The sequence below is a fragment of the Sarcophilus harrisii genome, chromosome 1, assembly GCF_902635505.1.
Source record: "Sarcophilus harrisii chromosome 1, mSarHar1.11, whole genome shotgun sequence".
NCBI lineage: Eukaryota > Metazoa > Chordata > Mammalia > Dasyuromorphia > Dasyuridae > Sarcophilus > Sarcophilus harrisii.
Genome location: NC_045426.1, coordinates 80,477,921 through 80,500,450, shown reverse-complemented (window position 1 = coordinate 80,500,450; position 22,530 = coordinate 80,477,921). Strand labels below are relative to the sequence as shown.

Here is a 22,530-nt window from a genome sequence, read left to right as displayed (position 1 = left end):
AGTATTACTAGGGCTGATCAGGTTCTTCTTTTTCTCCATTCCATAATTAGTAAAGAGATACCTCTTATGGAAGGAAAAGAAGAAATAGTAAAAGAGACCATGATGGAGAGAACTACATATAGTTAACAATCCTAACAGTAAATGTGAATGGGATGAACTCACCCATAAAGCAGAGGAAGGAATCAGAACAAATTAGAAAGCAGAATTCAGCAATGTTTATAAGAAATATATTTCATATTTTACATGATTGAACATGTGTAACCTATGTGATATTGCTTTACATGTCAGGGAGGGGACCAGGAGGGATAGAATATGGAACTCAAAAAATTTTTTTAAAGAGAACAAATGTTAAAAAATGTTTTTATACTTGGAAAAAAATAATATATTTGACAATATAAACATAAAAACCTACAGGATTAAATTGAGGAGCCAAAGTAGAATTTATTATGCTTCAGATAAAATTTTTAAAAATCAAAGGAAGTAATCATGATCTTAAATGAGGCAGCAGTAATATAGACATAATTCAAAGATATAAGCATAGAAACCACCAATACTATAATCAGTCAGTAAGCATCCAGCAGCATTTTCTTTCTTTTTTTTTTTATTTAATAGCCTTTTATTTACAGGATATATGCATGGGTAACTTTACAGCATTAACAATTGCCAAACCTCTTGTTCCAATTTTTTACCTCTTACCCACCCACCCCCTCCCCTAGATGGCAGGATGATCAGTAGATATGAAATATATTAAAATATAAATTAGATACACAATAAGTATACATGACCAAAACGTTATTTTGCTGTACAAAAAGAATCAGACTCTTAAATATTGTACAATTAGCTTGTGAAGGAAATCAAAAATGCAGGTGGGCATAAATATAGGGATTGGGAATTCAATGTAATGGTTTTTAGTCAATCTCCCAGAGTTCTTTTTCTGGGCATAGCTAGTTCAGTTCATTACTGCTCCATTAGAAATGATTTGGTTGATCTCGTTGCTGAGGATGGCCTGATCCATCAGAACTGGTCATCATCTAGTATTGTTGTTGAAGTATATAATGATCTCCTGGTCCTGCTCATTTCACTCAGCATCAGTTCGTGTAAGTCTCTCCAGGCCTTTCTGAAATCATCCTGTTGGTCATTTCTTACAGAACAGTAATATTCCATAATTTTCATATACCACAATTTATTCAGCCATTCTCCAACTGATGGACATCCATTCAGTTTCCAGTTTTTAGCCACTACAAAAAGGGCTGCCACAAACATTCGTGCACATACAGGTCCCTTTCCCTTCTTTATAATCTCTTTGGGATATAATCCCAGTAGTAACACTGCTGGATCAAAGGGTAATCCAGCAGCATTTTCATCATTATATGTATGTGATATATATGATATATATTACATTATGTATATATATACACACACATATAAACACAATCATAACCAATGAATATTTCTATTTCTGCAAGGAGTGTTTTGTAATTGTATTTCTATGGGTTTTAAGTATGTGTTGGTAGGATTGGTTCCCAGATATTAATTTTGTAGTTATTTTAAATAGGATTCCCCCCGCCCCCCTGCCACCATCATTTTCTTTTGGTTTTTGTTATTTCTGTTATTTTGTTATTTTCACATAGAAATACTGATGACTTTTATGGTTTTATTTTGTATTAGTGTTGCTTTCATTACATCTTGTTTTCTCTGCCTCTTTCCTCCAGGTCCAGATGTTCCTAAAGGACAGCTGGGTCAGCACTCTAAAAGTTGCCATCAGGAGTAGCTTGAGGGACATGAGCAAAGGCTGGTATAATCTCTATGAGACCAACTGGGAAGTGTACCAGATGTCCAAACTTCACAAACTGATGGAACTGATCAAGTATACTCTGCAAGACACGATCCGATTCCTTGTCCAGGACTCTCTGGTCAACTTTACCCAGTTCATCCTGGACGCCTGCTGCAGTGTCCTGCAGTGTCCTGAGGACATGGTCTGGGGTCCTGATCTCATCAACAGTCCATACAAGTGAGAAGAGGGAGAGTGGCTCATTGTGTCTGCCTGCCTTCGGCAGGGCTAGCAGAGATGGAGCGTCCCACACAGGTGCTGCTGGACAGCACCTTAGCCCTGGCGTCCAGAGGCAGGGCCTGATGTGGGAAGATAGAGACAGCTGTGGTCCAGAGCCAGTCAGGTTTGGACGGCCTGAGAAAGCAGCAGCACCTAAGGCTCCCAAGGGACTGTCAGAGTTGGGAAGGGGGACTGTGGAACCCTGATGGGACCTCTCCACCGGAGCTTTCTCTAATGTCTGATGTCAAATGATAGTCTACTCTTGGATTTTGCCAAACAGGAAGTCCTTCGTCAAGTAGCTTATGATCTTAAACACCAGGTTACTAGAATTTGAACACTCTGCTGCTTGAGCCATTGCTCTCATCTTTAGAGACCTTGCTTCTGGTAGGCCTTTGGGGGCACTTTGGGCTTGCTGGAGCCTTAGCGCAGGGCATTTCCGGTACTTTGGAGGTGCTTATTATTTGCTCATAAAGGAAGAAAGGCGGAGAGAAGCTTGGGTAGGGAACCTAGACCCCAAGAGCTATGAATGCCACACAAAGGAGGACTAGCATCCACCCTCTCCTCTGCTTCTGGAGAGTTACCAGCAGATATCCTAAGCAGAGAGCTGGGAGCAGCATCTTGTTCTCAGACTCTCCTCTCCCCCGTGTGTGTGTGTGTGTGTGTGCATGCAAGATCGGGTAAAGGTATAATGATAGTGAATGCACATTGGGGGGAACCCATGAGCACAAGTGGTCTAACAATGCAGGATTTGAGGAACTACGCTTAAATTGTTGTTGGTTAATCAGTATGAGATTTTGTACTTTGCTCTTCTAGTTCTCATTTTGCTCATCTGTAAAATGAGGTGGTCAGACTATATAATTTTCTAAAGTGCTTTCCTCTTGGTGTGTATAATTCAGTGTGATAATCTCAGAAAATAATCCCGGGGACCTCATTCTGCTGTGGCCTCCCTGGAAACTTCTTTTCCATGCATAACCTTTAGGGGGTTTATATCTTGTCAAAAGACTCTTGGAGGGAATCTGCTCTTGTTTTATTGGTGCCTCTGCAGCCATCTAACTCCAAATTGTCCTATAACTTACTAGGTTAGTGGGTGATGAAATATTCTCTTATGATTCCATAAAGCTGAAGAACAAGTCCAGGACTGTGGAGGGAAAGTTGGAGGTTCCATTATTGCTGGAATAGCATTTCCTTCTCTGGGGATTAAGGCAAACAGGTTAAGTGACTTGCCCAGGATCATACAGCTAGTAAGTGTCTGAGGTCCCCCTGCTTCCAGGCTCAACAATCTATTCACGGAACTGTGTTGCCACTTCCCAGGAGGCTGTCTAGCCATTTGGTGATCCTGGGTGTAGGGTGATGGGCACAGGCCCACAGGCCATCTTCTGCAGCTCAGAGATCTGTAATCAGCTAACTTTCAGTGGCTTGGAGCAGAGAAATAAAGCTGGCATTAACTTGCCCATGAGAGATGCAGGCTCTGAGAGCAGGATTATGCTTAGTGTCTGAATCACGGGAGAGGACTCATGCTTCTAGAAAAGGGGGAACCAAGCATCAACAACCATTCTGGAAGACCAAGGTCATTGCCACACAAACCCATGACACTTGAAATACACGCACTTTATAGGCCCCCATGGATGGTGACTTGGCAGAGCTGGCAGGACCCACTGACGTTTTCTGTGCCCAAGCCAGGTCAGCTCCGTTTATTAAAAGCCTCCTAGATGCTAGATTTGGTGAGCGCTGGGAAGCTCACAAGAAAAGGCAACAAACAGGAGTTCACAATCCAATGAAAACTAACTTACAACTACAAACTAGAGACACATGGAATCCATTGGGGGAGTCTCAGAGGGAAGGACACTGAGATTAAGGAGGACTAGCAAAGACTTCTTGCTGAAGGTGGGGTTTTCCCTGGAACTTGAAGGAAGCTGGGAGGTAAATATCAATACCTAGAAAGAACACTCCAGTCATGGGGGATGGCCAGTGAAAATGCCCAGGATCAGCAGCTGGAGTGTCATGGGTAAGGAATAAGAGAGAGGCCCTTTAGGAGGTTTAGTTTTACACATGTTGAGTGTGAGATGATTATGAAACATTTGGTTCTAAATGTTCAGTTGATAGTTGAAAATAGACTGGTTAAGAGAGAAAAGAATTTTTAAAAAATTTTAATATATATATTTTATTATTATTATAGCTTTTTATTTACAAGATATATGCATGGGTAATTTTTCAGCATTGACAATTACCAAACCTTTTGTTCCAATTTTTCCCCTCCTTCCCCCCATTCCCTCCCCGCAATGGCAGGTTGACCAATACATGTTAAATATGCTAGAGTATAAGTTAAATACAATATAAGTATACAAGTCCAAACGGTTATTTTGCTGTACAAAAAGAGTCAGACTTTCAAATAGTGTACAATTAACCTATGAAGGAAAAAAAAATGCAGGTGGGCAAAAATAGAGGGACTGGGAATTCTATGTAATGGTTCATAGTCATCTCCCAGAGTTCTTTCCCTGGGTGTAGCTGGTTCAACTCACTACTGCTCTGTTGAAACTGATTTGGTTCATCTCATTGTTGAAGATGACCATGTCCATCAGAATTGATTATCATATAGTCTTGTTGTTGAAGTATATAATAATCTTCTGGTCCTGCTCCTTTCACTCAGCATCAGTTCATATAAGTGAGAGAACAGAATTTTAAGGAAAGGGATTCTTTCTCCATCTTGACAATCTTCAGAACTTGCTGTAGAGCCCATAATTCTTCCATATCCCTGGGAAATTTTGGGGCAGTTACTCAAAATCATCATCTGGTACAGATTGGTTCAGACCTGGGATGATAAATAGGGCCCCTGTCTTTTTCTTTGAATTTATCTTTCTTTTCCCCAAACACCTTTATTATAGGCATAAATAGGTGGTAGGATGGAGAGCGCATTGGACCTGGATTCAGGAATTCAAATCTGTCTCAGATACTAAGCTATATGACCCTGCGCAGGTCACTTCATCTCTGTTTGCCTCAGTTTCCTCTTCTATAAAATTATGATCATAATATAAGGATCAAATGAGATTAAATACATTACACATATTTTATATAACATTCTATAGTAACAATATTTTAATTTCAAATAATAACTTATATAATATATAACAAAAACATATATATGTGCCATCATACCTATATATAATTTAAGTACATTTGTATTTTATATTTACATACATATATATGTATATTTTGCCATTTAAAGAATGAAAATATAAATATATAAAGAATGATAAATATAATATAAATATAAATATATAAATAAATATATATTATATAAATATAAATATATAATATAAATAAATATAAATATAATTTATAATATCCATAAATATATTTATGCATATATTTATTTTTATACCTGCTTTCATATTTTACTATGGCTTTCTGTTGTTTTTATTAATATACTTATGCATATATTTATTATATATTTATATACATATATTTAATATTTATTTCTGTTGTTTTTATTATTTTCTTTCTAGGCCCCGAAAGAATCCCCTTTTCATAATGGACTTGGTTCTGGACAACAGTGGGTCACACTACAGCACCCCTTTAGAGAATTTTATGGCATCTTTGATGACTCTGTTTGACAAGGGCATTCTGGCAACCCACTCTGTACCTCAGCTAGAGAAGGTACAGTTGTCAGTAGCTGGCATGTGGCCAGAGGAAATGCAGTTTGCATGTGTGTGTTGACATATGTCTGTGTTCCAGGGTTCAGTTGTGAACTCTGAAGGTGACAGAGAATGGCCCTGTTAACTTCTCATTAAGCCCCAAGATGAGCTAAAGATGGTGGGGAAGAAGCCAGTTTGTGGGAAGGATTAAAGGTTAGAGTGAGTATGATGGCAGAGGAGTTAGGGTAGAGATCACACATGGAGCAGGTCTCCCTGGCAAGGAGAAAAGACGAGGGGAGAGGATGGATGAAGATGTGGTGTTCTGGGCTACGTGTGGATGGAGCATGGCAGGTGAGGGAGTCAGAGCTGAGGCCCTCTGCTGAGACAACGGGGACTGACCATGGGAGCTTCAGAGAATTTGGAAGGAGGCCGAGGGGCGGTGACCGAGTGTCCATTAGGGGCTCCTCTAGCCACTCATCGTTGGACGCTGTCATCTGGGGGTCAGTGCCCCAATGGCTTTTCTTTCTCTCTGTGTTCACGGCCCTGAATGAGGACGTGTGTTGGAGGGAGTACCGGTTGTGAAGCTCTTCCAGGTTCCTATTTCTCCATCCCTGGCGGTTTCAGCCCCGGGATGACCTGCAAGGGCAGACCAAGCCTGGGGTGGTCCAGGGGAGGGAGGGACTACATGCTTCTGAGGCCGGGTGACTGTTGTTTGGGGGCTGGGGCTTGTCCTCCCCCCTTTGCAGGAATGTCCTCCCCTTCCCCTTCTCTCACTGCCTCTCTCTGTCTATCGCTCTCCCAGTTTGTGATGGAAGATATTTTTGTCAGCGGCATCCCTTTACTGGAATCGGTGGGGCTGCATGAGCCGCTGGTGGAGGACCTGCGCAAGTCTCTCTCCACCGCCATAGAGAAGGCCATGATACCCCTGTCCGCCTACTCCAAAGAGTTCAATAGGCATTTGGATCTGAACAACAAAGACATCCCTACCTTCCTCAAGTAGGTAGCAGTTTAGTGCCTGAGGATGCGGGGCGTCTGGTCCCAGGGGTCTTTGCAGCAGTGGGCCTGCTATGGAACGGTCTGGAAGCTAGGGCCTCCAAATCGCCACAGGGCTTGCTCTGTGCCTGCCATGAAGGGCTGCTAGATTTGAATGGGCCCCTCCTCATGTTATCTGAGGTTCATGGCGCTGATGATAAGCAGCAGGGGTTGCCCCGGTGCTGATGTTTGTTTGGCGCGGGGCTCCTGCCACCATTGCTTCCCAGGTGGGTGGGACTAACCCCTTTTCCATGGCCTATGACGTTTTATAGAGTAGCGCTTGTGGAGATGAAAATTCCTTCCAGGTCTTGGGAGCTTCCTCTGCTTCCATTTAAGATTCGCTTCTGGCATGCAGTGCCTGCCCCGCCTGTTCTTTTGTAGAACTGAGCCTTCCTTGAGCATTCTCACCAGCCACTCAGTCAATAAACATTAAGTATGGGTCAGGTGCTGTGCTAAGCACTGGGGATACAAAAATAAGCCCAAAATAGTCCCTGCTCTTAAGGAGTTTATAATTTAATGGGGGAAAGGATTAGCAAACAAATATGTGCAAACTCTGCATAGGATACATAGAACTAATTAACAGAGGGAAGGTACTAGAATTAAGGGTCAAGAAAGGCTTCCTGAAGTGGATGAACTTTTAGCTGGGACTTGAAGGAAGCCAGGGAAAACAAGCAGCTCCATCCCAGATAACTCCTGTCCATGTTTTTCTTCAAGTCCTCAACAAAAGATTTATTTAGCACCCTAGAAATCTTCCTCTAGTTATGTAGGCACCCACAAAATAATAGAATTTAGGGCTAAAAACATACCTAGAGTTCAAGTCCTTGAATTTTTAAAAAATAGTTTTGTATTTTTTCCAATTATATGTAAAGATAGTTTTCAACATTCTTTTTTTTTTATGGAATGTTGAGTTCTAAACTTTTTCTCCCTCCCTTCCTCCTCTTCCTCCTTCCCAAGATGGCAAGCAATCTGATATAAGTTATGTATGTGTAATCATGTAAACATACTTGCATATTAGTCACATTGTAAAAGAAGAAACAGACAAAAAGAGAAAAGGTGCAACCTCTCTTTCCCCCAATAAAAGTGAAAATAGTATGCTTTGATTTGCATTCAGATTCCGTAGTTCTTTCTCTGGATATGAATAGCATTTTCCATCATGAGTCTTTTGGAATTGTCTTGGATCAATGCATTGCTGAGAAGAGCTAAGTCAGTCATAGTTGAGAATCATACAATATTGCTATTACTGTGTGCCGTGCTCTCCTGGTTCTGCTCACTTCACTCAGCTTCAGTTTGTATTTTCCAGGTTTTTCTGAAATTCCCCCTGCACATCATTTCTTATAGCGCATAGAACTCCATCACAATATGGACCCCAACTTGTTCATCCATTCCCCAATTGATGCACATCTCCTCTACGTCCAGTTCTTTGCCAGCACAAAAAGAGCTGCCATAAACATGTTTGTACATGGGGATCCTTTCCCCTTCCTTGTGATCTCTTTGGGATACAGCAGTGGTATTGCTGGAGCAAAAGTGTCACAGTTTGGTTGCCCTTCGGACAGGAAACTTAGAGGAGGTGATTTGCCCACTCGCTGAGGCAGTAAGTGGCCGAGCTGGGACACGTGGCCAGGCCCTAGCACTCCCTTTGCATGACAGTGATCAAAGACCAGCTTAAGGGATGAACTTGTCACCCTTACCCAACTTATAGAAGAGTGTGAGGAGCTAGTCCTTGTTCCCTTGACACCAGAACTTGACAGTGATAGGGACGGGGCAGAAACCTCTTAGGTTTCTTAGGTGTATCATGTACAGATCTCTGTCCTAGAAAGGGGGCTAAGGAGAAAGGGGAGGGAGTGTGTGCAAAATGGGCGTGGGGATCGGAAAGGCAGCCACAGGGCTTTCCAGCACACTCTAGAAAGGGTCAAGGAAGCTCTGCTCTTCTCGGATCCACTGGGAAGCTGTGATACCTTTTGAGCATATTGGATGAAAGCTGGTGCAGGTAGAACAGGGAATAGGAAACAGGTTTTTTGATTTGATGTCAGTAGGGTTGTCCTGGGACCCCTGGGAAACAAAGTTCCCTCTCCAGCTTCAATTCCCCTTCCCAATGACTCCTGCCCAGCCTCTAGCAGTGGGGTATGCTCTGTCTTTCCTTCTAATTTAGACCTTCACCCAGAAATCTATAAGAAGCCCTATGTCCCAGATCAAAGACTCCATCTTGGACATGGAGGTGACGTGGTGTAGGGGAAAGAAAATTGGGTTTGGAGTTACAGGACCTTGGATCATCTAACGTGTATACAACAAACATTTCTCAAATGTCTGTCATATCCAAAGCCTCAGATAACTTTGCTGTTTCCTAATACTTTTAAACTCTGTCAGTCACTTCAAGAAATGATCTCTGGGTATCCCTTCTAGTTCTAAATTTGTTTCATTCATTTTAGTAGCACTTGGTTTTTTCATTTGTTTAATACACTTCTCCTGTAATATTGTCTATTATAATTATGTGTTAACATTTTGACCCTGCTGCCTCCAACTCGGTCTCAACAATTTCAGAGTTAGTGTCATGGCTAAATTTGCCCAGCGCTGTGCTCTGAATAGAGTAGGTGTTTACTGAGCATTTATAGAATGAGTAAATGAATGACTCTGATGTTCCATGTGTCCAGGGAATATGAAAAAGTGTGTCCTTCAGCTGCTGAAGTGAGGGAAGTGGTGATGAACCACCTTCAGGAAAAGGATATCCTGGATAGCTCTTTGCCCAGTAACATCATCATCGGCCCCTTTTTTGTCAATGTGGAAAATACAAAGCAGAGCCTCTCCAAGAAACGCAAATCCCTGGCCACCTCCATGTTGGACATCCTGGCAAAGAACCTGCACCAAGAAGTGGATAGTGTGAGTTTAAAACGAGTTCCCTCTTTCTCATCTTTTCTTTATATTAGGGGTTTTTGGTCCATTGCTTGTTAAGACAGAGAGTCGTAGGAACATGGCGTCTTTGATGTGGAAGGGACAGCTCTAGAATGTGATCCGCTGTCTTCTGACTTTGGGTCTCTTAGCTCCCCCAGGCCTGAGCAAAGGCATCCCTCCTGCTCCCTCCCCAGTGTTAGCCGACAGCCTGTAATGAGGGGGAATTCCTACCTCCCTGGAAGCCAGTTTCACTTTGGGGTGGATCTCATTTTGCTCACTGGGCCCCAAGCAGCCCGAGCCGAATTCTGAGCTTGCATCCTTGCAGATAACTCTCCCGGGCCTTGCGTCTCCTCATCTTCAGGCTCAGCATCTGCAGTTTGCTCCCCCAACCCTGTTATTCCTCTGTTCAGGGAACTTCCTCCAGGGGCTTCCCGTTGGCTCTAGGGTCAAATAGTGACTCTGTTGTTGGGCACTGAGATTCACACCTTGGTCCTAGGCTGCTTCCCAGGCCTGTGATGGATCTCCGCCCCCCTTGTTTCACCTTCCATCCCAGCCGGCCCTCTCCCTGGTCCTCCCTCTGGACAGTCCCCATCTGCTGTCCCTCTTGTGCTCCTTCTTCCATTGCTCCTGCCAGATGCCCTGATCTCCTCCAAGCCCTCAATGCAGCGTCCCCCTTGTCCCAAGCTCCTTGTCTCTGTTTGGTGTGTGTTCTGTCTGCTCTGTGGGTGTCCTCCATCAGATTATAAGCTTCCTTAGGGATGGGTTCTTTTCCCTCCTGTTTGTATTCCCAATATCTGGTAAAACTGCGCAGCAGCAAATAGCCAATTCATGTGTTTGCTGATGGGTCAGGAATGCCTGGAGTTGTCCCGGTCCTGGAGCTTTGTTCTGTGTGCCCTTTAGCTCACATGCCTTTTGTTAGGTGCCTTCCCTCCAACTGAAGGCTGTTCTCCAAGTGGGTTCTGACTAGGAGAGAGGGTGGCTGGTGGCCTCCTTCTCCGGGATGTGGGGCCTCTGGAATGCAGCTTGGGGGAGCGTGAGCACTGCTGACTGTCCCATCCTACCCTCGCCTTATCTTGACTGCAGTCCCCACATCAACCAGTCAATAAATATTTTCTAGACTAGGATGTAAAGAATACAAAGACCAAAGGGCTTTTAGTCTGTTTTAGTCAATTCTGTTTGAGTGATGGAGTCAGAAGTCGGACGGCAGAGAACTGAGAAAGGAAAGAATGTGCAGATGGTGAGTATGGATAGCTGCTCCTAGAGGAGAGATCAGAGAACAGCTTGAAGGATAGAGTGAGATATCCAGGATTTTTAAAGATAGGAGAGATCAGGGTGTTTGAAGGTAGCAATGAAGGAACCAGTAGATGGAGAGAAATAGGAGAAATGAGAAAGATAGAATGGCAGCCAGGACACGTAGTGTCAGAACCTTCTTTGATTACCTAGAGCCCAGTTTGCCACAGGGGGCCTGATCCATGTTTTGGAGGCCCTCCTCCCTTCTTCTTGGGGTTACCATGGAGCAACTATTCATTCAGATAGGAAGAAGTGCGTTCAAATCCAGCCTCAGACACTTAGGTGCTGTGGGACTTTGGGAACCTCATGCAAACTCTGTCTTAGTTTGCTCATCTTTAACATGAGGATCATAACTGATGGACTTGGCTCTTCTCAACAATGCAGTGATTCAAAGCAATTCCAATAGACATGGGATGGAAAATGCCATATGCATCCAGAGACTGAATGTGGATCAAAGCATTACAGTATTTTCACCTTGTTGTCATTTGTTTTCCTTCTTATGTTTTTTTTTCCCTTTTGGTTTGATTTTTCTTGCACAACATGACAAATAGGGAGATGTGTTTAGGCAAATTGCACACATTTAACCTATATTAGATTTCTATCTTTGGAAGGGGGAAGGTAAGGGAAGAAAGGAAAAAAAATCTAGAACACAAAGTCTTAACAAAAATAAATGTTGAAAAACATCTTTACATGTATTTGGAAAAATGATCGGAAAAAAATGAGGATCATAATAGTACCTACTTTGTAAGGTAGTGTTTTAAAGACCTCAAAGTGCTATGTAAATAAACAGATGATGATGATGATGTAGGGATGTGACTATGGGGCAGTCTATTGGAGATGGGAGGAAAAGAAGGAGTGGGATAAGGGATGCATGGAGAAGAGTTGGCCCTGGAAAGAAGGGCCATTTCTTCATCAGAGATTAGAGTTGAGGAAGGAGAATGGGGGATATTTTAGGGGTTGTGACATAGATCAGGGAAAAGAGGGAGCTCCAGCTAAATGTCATTTCTCAGAACATTTTTTCTAGCTGTTCACTGTCTATCCCTGTAATGGATTATAGAGTCCACTTACTTTATTTAAATTTTTTTTTTTAAGAATGCTTGTCCCTTTCTAGTCTTGTGGCATCTCTCTTGTTTTCCAAATTTATATTGTCCTTAGTATTCTTTATCTCGAAGAATTGTTTCTGGAGTAACACAGAACAGAGATGGCAGCCCCTGTGCCACTGGAAATATTCCAGAATATATTCTTCAAAAGTGTCTGGGCAGGTTTGGGCATAAGAACCTGAAACCTGTCCACTTTCGTTAATATTCATTCCACTGATGAATCAGAAGCTCTCTGATTGATGTAGATTGTAACTTATTCATATCTGTGGTATGGTATTTGTACCCTAATCCATGTTATTCAATAAACTTGGACAGGAGATCCCCCTAATATGTTCTTCCCTCATATTTTCCTGAGGTTGCAGGGAAACTTAATAGAATTATAGAATCCTAAAATGTCAGAATTGAAAGGACCTGTAGAGCACAGAACATTGTATTTCAAATCTGGGGAGGATTTTGGAACCAACTTATTCAACTGCTGTTTCCCCAACACATCTCCCATTTTACAAATGAAAAACAGGCTCAAATAGAAAAGGAGCTTACTTACTCAGTTTCACCTAGCAAGGTAATGGCTGAACCAGAGTTAGGATTCCCGACCACAGCAAGGTCTCTACTTGAAATGATATAGACCAATGGGCATTCATTCATTCTCCTAAAAACAAATTTTCATCTACTACATAGTATCCAGTAATACTGAGTCGTAGGACTAGGCAGAATCTACTGAAGACTGTTTAAAGCCCCCAGAAAGGAAAGATCACATCCTTCCCTTGCATCTTGATGATCTAATCCTTCATACTTTCCTAATGGATTATTTATGGGAATTCACAGATCCCTTATTACTTTGCATCAATTCCCAGAGATGTAGTTAAATTGTTCAGGGAGCATAAAAGGAAGTGTAGTGGTCAAAGGCCGTGATCATAGAGTAGAATGGACAATTTCAAAGCCCAGAGGCTTTGAAAGAATTAAAATAATTTACTTATTTTGCTCATAAAGGAAGAAGGGAAGTATTATGACCCAGAAGCTGGGAAGAAGTCCCCTGGAAAAAAGTATGGAGGAGGGAAGGATAGTTCTCTGACTGGGGATTGGCATCTGTATAAAATAGCAGCAATAAGACTGAGATCTGACTTGGCTTTTTCCTCCTGCAGATTTGTGAAGAGTTCCGGTTCATTAGCCGGAAGATTTATGAGAAGCCTAACAGCATTGAAGAGTTGGCAGAGCTCCGAGAATGGATGAAGGGCATCCCTGAAATGCTGGTGGGACTGGAGGTACTGACCCAATCCCTGAGTCAGCAGTATACTGGGATATCAGAAGGGCTGCGTGCGCATGGGAATGGACACAGTTATGGATGCATCTTTGAAAATGGAAACTTAAGGGGCAGCTAAATGGTGCAGTAGATAGAGTGCTGACCCTCAAGTCAGAAGGACCCGAGTTCAAATCCAGCCTCAGACACTTACTAGTTGTGTGACCCTGGGCAAGTCACTTGACCCAATTGCCTAGCAAATAAAAAAAAAAGAAAGAAAGAAAAGAAAAAAGAAAATGGAAACTTTTAGGAAACTGAGTGTCCTAAGGCTCCCAGAGATGCATCCCTGGAGCAGGAAGGGGACTAAAGACAAGTTGTAGTGTCTTCCCTTCCCACCCCCAAGTCCATCCTCCTTATGCTGACTATGGGTCTTCAGGGAGCAGTCTTCACGCAGGAGATTCAGGGGTGGGCCAGTCAGAGCCGCCTCTGACCCTAGTTGGGAGAATGTGTGTTTTCATTGTAATTTAAGTGCTCCCCCCATTTCTGTTGGGTTTTACACAGAGTGCTTTCCTCCTAGACTTCAGTAGAGTGGATGATGCATGTGTCTTTATTCTCCATTTTAGATGTGAGGAAAAATCATCTCAAACAATAATTTGTCTAAGGTCACATTGTCCTTTATTCTCAGAGATGCTCAAATGACACGACTTGGTCAGAGTTGAGTCAGCATGTCCCACTGGGGCTGATCAGACCAACGTGAGCTTGGAGTGCTCTGCCACAGGCCAGAGCCAGTAGCCCCCAGAAACTCCGGGCTGGACTCTCTGACTCTGTCCATCTTGCTTGGGTTCTGGGCTGATTCGGTTCTGAATGAGGGCACCTTCTCTGCCGAGGGCATGCCATGCTGGGCGGACCTGGATCAGTGATTCCTGTGTCAGAGGGTCAGTTCTAAAGTTTGAGAGACCTTAAGAGCATGTACAAGGCTCTCTGACCACGGTGTGAGCATTCACCCTGTGGGAGTTCTCCACAGTGGAGAACACTTTTTGGCAGTGTACATTGGCATCAAACAGCGTGGCCAGCTCGATGGGGCAGCGCTCTCTGCAGTTGAGCTCCACAGAGAACTTCTCCTGCCAAGTGACCTCAGAATCTTCCTGAGACAATTCAGATGGAAGCATACAGTTTCCCGGCATGGAAGACTGTCCAGGTTTCACGAGTGAAGAGCAATCAAGGTCCCATAGCTGGGGCCTGAACCCAAGGCTCTCTTCTCTGGACCCTGCACTTCTTCTTGTGGGACCTCCCATGTCGCATACCATTGTGTGCTGAGAAATAGTAGGTGAATCCTCCCTCCTATTTGGCCCAGCTGCTGCTGGACCTACTGCCTGAAGGGTCATCCTTTTGCTCAAAGCACCCTCTTGTGAGCTAGCTCTTGATTACATGGGAAGATTTGGCTTCGGCCTGTTACCCCATTCCTTGCTTTTTAGGATATCAGTGACTACTGCTATAGCATCACAGAATGTTATAGTTTTTGAATAGTAGAATACAGAATTTTAAATTCATAGAACCTATGGATCTAAATATATAATTTTACATATATATGTACACACACACACACACACACATATATATATATATATATAGTTTATATATAGTTTATATATCCTCAGAGAAGGGAAGGGACTTGTAAACTGAGGCTCAGAGAAGTGTCAAAGAAAAATTCTAATTATGCACTTTGCATTTTGGCATCAGTCTGCTGGAAACAATCTCATTTAATTTAAAATTAGAGCTTGAGAAAGCTATCCAACGTGGCAAATGTCCCTGCCTTCTAACATGACTCTTTGATCCGAGGCAATTTAGGTAATATTGATAGGAATCTTGAATAAGTGAAAGAAAGATATCTTAAAATACAGCCTGTGTTAACCCTCCCAAACTGAGCGATCATATCTCTATCTCTTTCTTCCTGGACCATTCTTCTCTTCAGGAAGAATCAATGAGAGTCCTTCCGCAGATTTGTTTAGAGAATCCAAATTGAATGGTAGGTAGTTTGGGTGCCTCTTTGAATGAAAGAAGTTAATTCTCATAGGGTGGATCCCAGACCAGTCCCTAAAGAGAATTGTCACTAAGATAAGTCATATGGGTCAATTTACAGGTGGGAAAAAACAATATTCCTATCTAGATCAGAGGTATTCTTTGTTAAGTTTCTTGCAGGAATGGATATTATAAACAATATGGACATTATAGTGGCTAGGATGTATGATTAATAGAGTTATGAGGAAATAATATTGTAAAGCATTTAGTACTAGTGCCTACTATATAGTAAGTATTTTATAAATGTCGATTTCCTTTTCCTCAAAGACATTTTGAATTTTAGTGCCCATAAACAATACAGGTCCCTTGAAGACAGGGGATGGAGAAATGAAAGATATTTCTTAATAATGACAGAGATGGAAGATGGAATGTTTTGCTATGTCAACACCCCTTACCTTACAGCTAGGGCTGTCTCTAGTCGTCTTGATCTATATCTGACCACAGGACCCAGATGGTTCTGGAGGAGAAAGTGAGGCAGGTGACCTTGCCCAGCCCCACCTCACTTCGACCCATTCACTTGTATGTCCTGGCATTATCTCCCTGATACCATGGTTCTCTTAGAAGAAGAAAGACAAACAACAGTTTTAATTCCTTAGTTTTCACTCCAATAAATTCATTTAATGAGATTCCCTTTTTTTCCTTTTGTCCTGACCTTCCCCATCCACCTTTTTAAAAGGTTTTCTTCATTTATCTGGAAAGTGCTTTGGAGAAAAGTGTTATTTCTTCATATTCTAGAGAAATTAAAAAAGATATTTAAAACATGTTTCCCCAGAAGGACAGGGACCTGTTAAAAATGGCCCTGAGTTTTCATGAAAAGTCTCCGTCCTCCCAGATGTAGGGTTCTTTCTGCCTTACCTCATTGTCTGAACATCACTCATAGCACTGCATTAGTGACACAGTTGTGTCTCTACTAAGACCAATAATTGGGAGGCTTGGGCTAAAGTGCTGAGTCTGACACTCACTTGCTATCTTAGCAGCCCCGTTTCCATTCCTATAGAATAAGAAGAATAAACCTCGTATAATCTGTATTCCTGATGTCATCCCCACAATTGCATTCTTCCCCAAGATTTACTTCAGGGCATTAGACTTATTCATTTGTTCTTGGAAACACTGACCATCCTGCCAACTTAGTCTGTTAAACCAATAGGTTCTTCTGGCCACCCTCTGCAAACATGATCCCCTCCTTCCTGCCCTTGAGACAAGCCTTCTACATTTCTGACTCTGGATGAGGTTATCCAGGCTGTGGACAGGGCAGAACCTTTTCTGGGGAACTGCCGTCCCCAGCCATGTCTTAAATCTGGATGATTTTGGTTTTAAGAATGGCTTAAGCTGATGGAGTCATGTTCTCTGTCTTTGCAGGAAAGGATAGTGAAAGTCATGGATGATTACCAGGTCATGGACGACTTCCTTTACAATCTTCCTACAGATGATTTCAATGACAAGTAAGTGAGAGCTTAGAGCCTTTCCCCTTAGTGTAGGTTCTTAGTTTTTAGTGATGGAAGCCACCTTGCATTCTTTAGGCCCCTCTCTTCCTCCTGCTCCAGAGTCCCAAAGACATTAAATAATGATTTTGACCAAGGTCCCACTGCTCAGTAGCAGCAAAGCTGCGATGTCAACCGAGATCCACTTTTGGCTCCAAATGCAGGGCTTTTCCCCCTGCCTCCATTGCCTTTTCCTTTAGGTTCCCTGAAGGATGAATTTCCCTTTTCCTTGCTTTCAGATGGGCAGCAAGTGGCTGGCCCCACAAGATCCTTGGGCAAATTGAGACAATTAGGGAAATGCACATGGAGGAAGAAGAGAAGTTCCACAAGATTCAGCTTATGGATCAGAACAACTTTTGGGAGAAGCTGGATGGTCTTCAGGTGCTCCTCTGGGACTGCAGACATCCTGTGCCCCAGGCCCCCTCTCTGACCCTGACATTCCTGCAGCCACCCAGTGGCAGTGGCTGGCTCCATCCAAGTAGCACCAGTGTGTTCAGAATACTTTGGAGTAGAGAAGAGGTTCCTTATAATTGGGGATGGGTTATCCATACACCTTGAGTACATACTGTCACACAGAGAAATAACCACTTCTTCCATCAAAGCATGAGGACATTGGCCACCTGTTCTCCCAGCAAACTGGCGGGGGGGGGGGGGGGGCTTCAGTTTCTGGGAATGGCGTACTAACAGACCCTCAGGCTCACCAGCCTATGGATCACTCCCACTGCTGGGACATGCACACAGACAGAAAGTTAATGTCCCTGCTTGAAGAGCTGAGATTTGGGAAAAGATTTTATCAACCCAAGGAGGGTTACCAAAAAGCTGAGTCTGGCTCACTTGAAAGAACTCACAGTATTTAGCTTGGAGAAGACAAGCTTTAGACCAACATGAGAGGTGGCTTCAAGTACTTTAAAGATTTTCATGTGGAAAAGGGATTGACTTGTTCAGAAGTAGAATTAGGAGAAATGGGGGGAAGTTGAAGAGAATCAGATTCTAGAATAGATTCAAGGAAAAACTTTCCGACAGAATTTTCCCAAAATGGAATGAGCTGCCCTGAAAGCAGCGAGTCCTTAGACAAAGGCAGTATGTCCATTTGTTGGGTATATTGTAGTGAGAATTCCTTTTTGGGTGTGGATTGGACTAGATGGGCCGTTGCGACTTTGAAATTCTGTGACTTTCTGTGGCCCAGTAAACTCTACTTATCATTGGTGTCCTTCCTCCCCTTAGTTGGTGGTAGCTGGATTTTCCATTTACACGGAAATTGCACGTGCCCATGAGATAGCCAATGAAGTAAGGAGGGTCAAGAAGCAGCTGAAGGAATGCCAGCAGATGGCCATGCTCTATAATAATCGAGAGCGGATTTTTGGGATGCCCATCACAAATGTAGGTGACACAACTAAGCCTTTCCTTCCTGCTGCTTATTTCTTTCTCCCCTTCTTCCTGCAAGATGCGCTTTAGTGAATGTACATTCTCTTCGATTAAGGTTGGAGGGATGGGTTCAAGATAATATTTTCTCCTGACTGTGCTTTATGTGACATCCTGAACTCTCTTCTGTGCTATATTTTTGCCATAGAAATGGCTTATCAATTAATGGAGAGTTTCATTTTTTTTCTTTTTTTCTTTCCATTTATGTTGTCATAGTTTTTGTATATATTCTTTTTCTGGTTCTGCTTGTTTCATTTTGTATCAGTTTATATGAAATCTATTTTTGAATTCCTTGGGGTGTGTATATCTAGGACCCCATTTGCTAAGGCACCATCAAGAGCATATAGATAAAATCACAAATACTCTTTAATGGAATGCAGAATGATTTCATTAGTGGGATAGTTTGTGTTTTAAGATTAGATATGCCAATATATCAAAAATTAAAATACTACCTGATTTGTAGATTTAATGTTATACAGTATAAAATGTTAAAAAAATTAAAAAATTGAAATAATGCTTTTATAGTTAAAATGACTGAGTTTGACCACAAAGAAGAGGTATGAGAATATAACTTCCTTTGTTATTTGTAAATGTGGGGAACTATGGGAGTGAAACAATCAGTTAATCAGCATTAAACAGGTATTAAATTGCTATTGACAACAGGCTCTATGGTATGTGCTGTGCTAGAAATTCAAAGACAAAGGTGAGATCGTTCCTCAAGAAACTTTCATCCTATGGGATGGACAATAGGTACATAATTAAGTATATACAAAATGAGTACAAGTTAATAGGGGAATGAGAAAAGATTTCATATAGAAGGAGTTGGCTGAGTAGAGTTTTGAAGAGAAGTAGGGATCTAAGAAGCAGAGTTACATTTCAGGAATGGGAGACAGCTAAAATAAAGACACAGAAGTGGGAGACACTGTGAGGTGGGAGAAACAACCAGTCAAGTCAACAAATGTTTATGAAGCACCTACTATGTGCCAGGTACTGTGGATACAGAGGAAGGGGGAAAAACAGATCCTGCTTTCACGGAGTGCACAGTCCACTGTACACGAACAAGATGGAGATAGGATCAAATGGGAGAGTGTCAAAAAGAAAGCATGAATATGAAGGAGGATTAGGAAAGGCTTCTTGTAGAGGCTGGAACTTAGATGATAGAGAACCATTTGTTGAAAAGGGTCAGAACTGTACTTTGGATCAGTTTAGATCAGTTTGGTAGCTGAGCAAAGAATGAACCAGAGTGGGGAGAGACTTCAGGAGGTGAGCCTGTGTGCCATTGCCATAGTTGAGTTGTGACCGAACGAGTAGCCATACCAGAGTTTTAACAGTGCCAGAGGATTGAAGGAGGCAGGGAGAGAGAAGCAGAATCCTGGGGCTCTGGCGAGTATTGGATATGGGAGAGAGTAAGGAGATGATCGAGAGTGGTCCAGGTGTGGGGCCTGAGAGCCTCCCGGGAGGGTGGTGGGGCCCTTGACTGTAAGGTGGAAGAATGAAGGAGTCGGTTTTGGACTTGTTGAGCTTAAGTCAAGATGTCTTATAGATCCTTGGAGATGCAAGAAGGGAGATCAGGAGAGAAGCTGGGACAGGACAAATTGGTCTCAGAATTATCTGCAAGTAGAGATGCATCCTTGGGCACTGATGAGATGACCCCCCAAATAGTATAGAAGGGGAAGAGAAAAAGGCCCAGAATAGAGCCTTAGGAGTCACTTGTGGTGAGCAGACATAGCATGGGGGAACCAAGCCACCCAGCAGGGAGGAGAACCAGGGCAGAGCAGGGTCCATATCTGAGAGATGAGAGTGATCAGTGTCTCAGGCTGCAGAGAAAGAAAAAAGGGTTAGAATTGGGAAAGGGTGATGTGGCTACAGCAGGAGGCTTTGGGAGGCTCTGGCCTACATAAGAATGACAGACGCTCCCGTCCCCCACACAGGTCATGTGGTCCCAGGGCTTCCTGTGGTGGGCTGCTGACAATGAGGGATGGTTGAGTGGGGCAGTCTGTGCACCTTACGGCCGAGGGGTGGAAACAGTGAGGGAAAGTGACGGTGGTCCCTGGCCGAAAGCAGTGGGAGCTCGCGGAGCCCTGTCCGGGCCTTCTCAACAGAAGGGCCCCCGGCGGTGGTCAAGGTGAGGATGGGCCCTGAGAGGGCATTGTTGTCTCTCCTGCACAGTATGAAAAACTTTACAAGATGATCAAGGATTTCCAGCCTTACTATGACCTGTGGACCACGGCTTCTGACTGGTTACGTTCTTCAGAAAGCTGGATGAATGACCCTCTGTCATCCATTGATGCTGAGCAGCTGGAGAAGAATGTGATCGAGGCCTTCAAGACCATGCACAAGTGCGTGAAGCAGTTCAGAGATGTCCCAGGTAAGGCACCGGTCAGCCTTGGGGAGAGACGGGGGGACTCAGTGCAGGCTTTAGATACCAAAGGAGGGCAGTGGGGGAGAGGGGCCAAAGGTGGCCCGTGTGGTGTAGGTGTGGGAGTGGGCAAGTCTCCCAGTGGGCAGCAGTGTAGGGAGTGGGACGATCACCCCGGAGCCTAGCCCTTCCTCCCAGCCTCCCCTGGTCTCATTTCTTTCTTCAGCCTGCCAGGAAGTAGCTGTAGACATCCGGGGCCGAATCGAGGATTTCAAGCCCTACATCCCGCTGATCCAGGGCCTACGGAACCCTGGCATGCGGAACCGGCACTGGGAGATGCTATCAGAGGATATCAACATGAACATCAAACCCAAGGCCAACCTCACCTTCGCTCGATGTCTGGAAATGAATCTACAAGATCACATTGAGGCCATTGGCAAAGTCGCTGAGGTGGCCGGCAAGGAGTACGCCATTGAGCAGGTGTGGAGCGTGGCTGTGAGCCAGCCGGTGTGACCAGGCTGTGTGTGGGAGGCCTGATCCTCCCAATCCCCGGAGCACTCAAACAGTGGGCAGGGGAGCCCGGTCCTGGGGAGCGCTTTAGATGAGTTCACCTGGGAGGGTCCCTGCCAGCTGGGACCCTGACTTTTGTAGCTGAGGGGCTGGGAGAAGTTTCAGAAGTGGGGGGATCCTCTGGGAAGGCCATGGCTCAGAGGAGACAGTTCAGCCTCTGGCAGGGCTCTTTCCTTGAGCGGGGGACCCTTGCCTAGAAGCCGGGCAGCTTTGCCCAAAGGCACCTGCAGAGGAGCTTGTGGGTGGGTGGAGGGACTCCACATGCCTGAGGTCCGCGTCCTCCTCCTAATAGCTCTCACTCAGCTAATGCCTTTCCACTTGCAGGCACTGGATAAGATGGAGAAGGAATGGGTATCTGTTCTGTTTAACGTGCTGCCCTACAAAGAGACTGAGACATTTATCCTGAAGAGCCCAGACGAGGCTTCTCAGCTCCTTGATGACCACATAGTCATGACCCAGAGCATGTCTTTCTCACCCTACAAGAAACCATTTGAGCAAAGAATCAACACCTGGGAAACCAAGCTGAGACTAACCCAGGTAATGTCGACCCCCATCTCTTCTTCCAGTGGAAACCCCCTCCTCCCACCTCCTTCTCTTTTTATCATCTAGGTGTAGAGTACATAGAGAGGAGGCCTTTAGCCACCATGGACCCGAGTCCAAATTCATCCTCAGGCTCGTAAATAGTCGTGTGAGGTAATAACTAGATAGCTGTCAGCTTTCATTTTCTTTATTGTAAAATGAGGATAATAATAGCATTTGAAGGAGATAATATTTATAAAGTGCTTGGCAAACAATAGGTGCTGTATAAAGAATTGTTCTCTTCCCTCTAGCTTCTTCTTTCCCTCCCTCCCTTCCTTCCTTCTTTCCTCCCTACCTTCCTTCCTTCTTACCTTCCTTCCTTCCTTCCTTCCTTCCTTTTTTCTTCAGTGGACTTCAATTAGAGTAGTTTTCAATCCCAGGTAATAATAATAGCACTTCAAATTTTACTATTAGCAATCATTAGCATGTGAAGGTGATGTTGCCCAATTGCTAAAGAGCCAGTCTCAAAGGCAGGAAGACTTTGGAACCATCCAGGTTCCACCTCTGATGGACAGTCTCCGACAGGAATGAATTCTTTATTTTGTAGCATAGGATACTAGGATTATAGACTTAAAGACTATAATCTTACAAATGAAAATAGGGATTTGCTCAAAGTCATAAACAGTAAGCATCAGAGATGGGGCTTGAACCCATTCTTTCCACTGTCAAATTCTCCTATTTTCTTTTAGCTTCTGTTTTTTGAATAGCTAATAATTTCTCCCTCTTCACAATTGTGACTTTTCCCCTTATTTTTATGAAACATTAAAAAATATGTTTAACCATTTGGAAATATACAATTTACTGTGTAATAGT

General features: G+C 43.5%; 1 protein-coding gene across 1 annotated transcript in view; it reads left to right on the top strand.

Annotated features, from left to right (window-relative positions):
* The window catches only part of DNAH1 (dynein axonemal heavy chain 1), a 138,494-nt gene that overhangs the window by 25,396 nt on the left and 90,568 nt on the right, over positions 1–22,530 (top strand). The window contains exons 11-21 of the mRNA XM_031958068.1: positions 1,713–2,011; positions 5,554–5,704; positions 6,485–6,678; positions 9,363–9,588; positions 13,133–13,252; positions 16,666–16,748; positions 17,027–17,168; positions 18,012–18,167; positions 20,379–20,577; positions 20,795–21,048; positions 21,463–21,675. Of these exons, the coding sequence (XP_031813928.1) occupies positions 1,713–2,011; positions 5,554–5,704; positions 6,485–6,678; positions 9,363–9,588; positions 13,133–13,252; positions 16,666–16,748; positions 17,027–17,168; positions 18,012–18,167; positions 20,379–20,577; positions 20,795–21,048; positions 21,463–21,675 (2,037 nt within the window). The remainder of the gene's footprint in view (positions 1–1,712; positions 2,012–5,553; positions 5,705–6,484; positions 6,679–9,362; positions 9,589–13,132; positions 13,253–16,665; positions 16,749–17,026; positions 17,169–18,011; positions 18,168–20,378; positions 20,578–20,794; positions 21,049–21,462; positions 21,676–22,530) is intronic.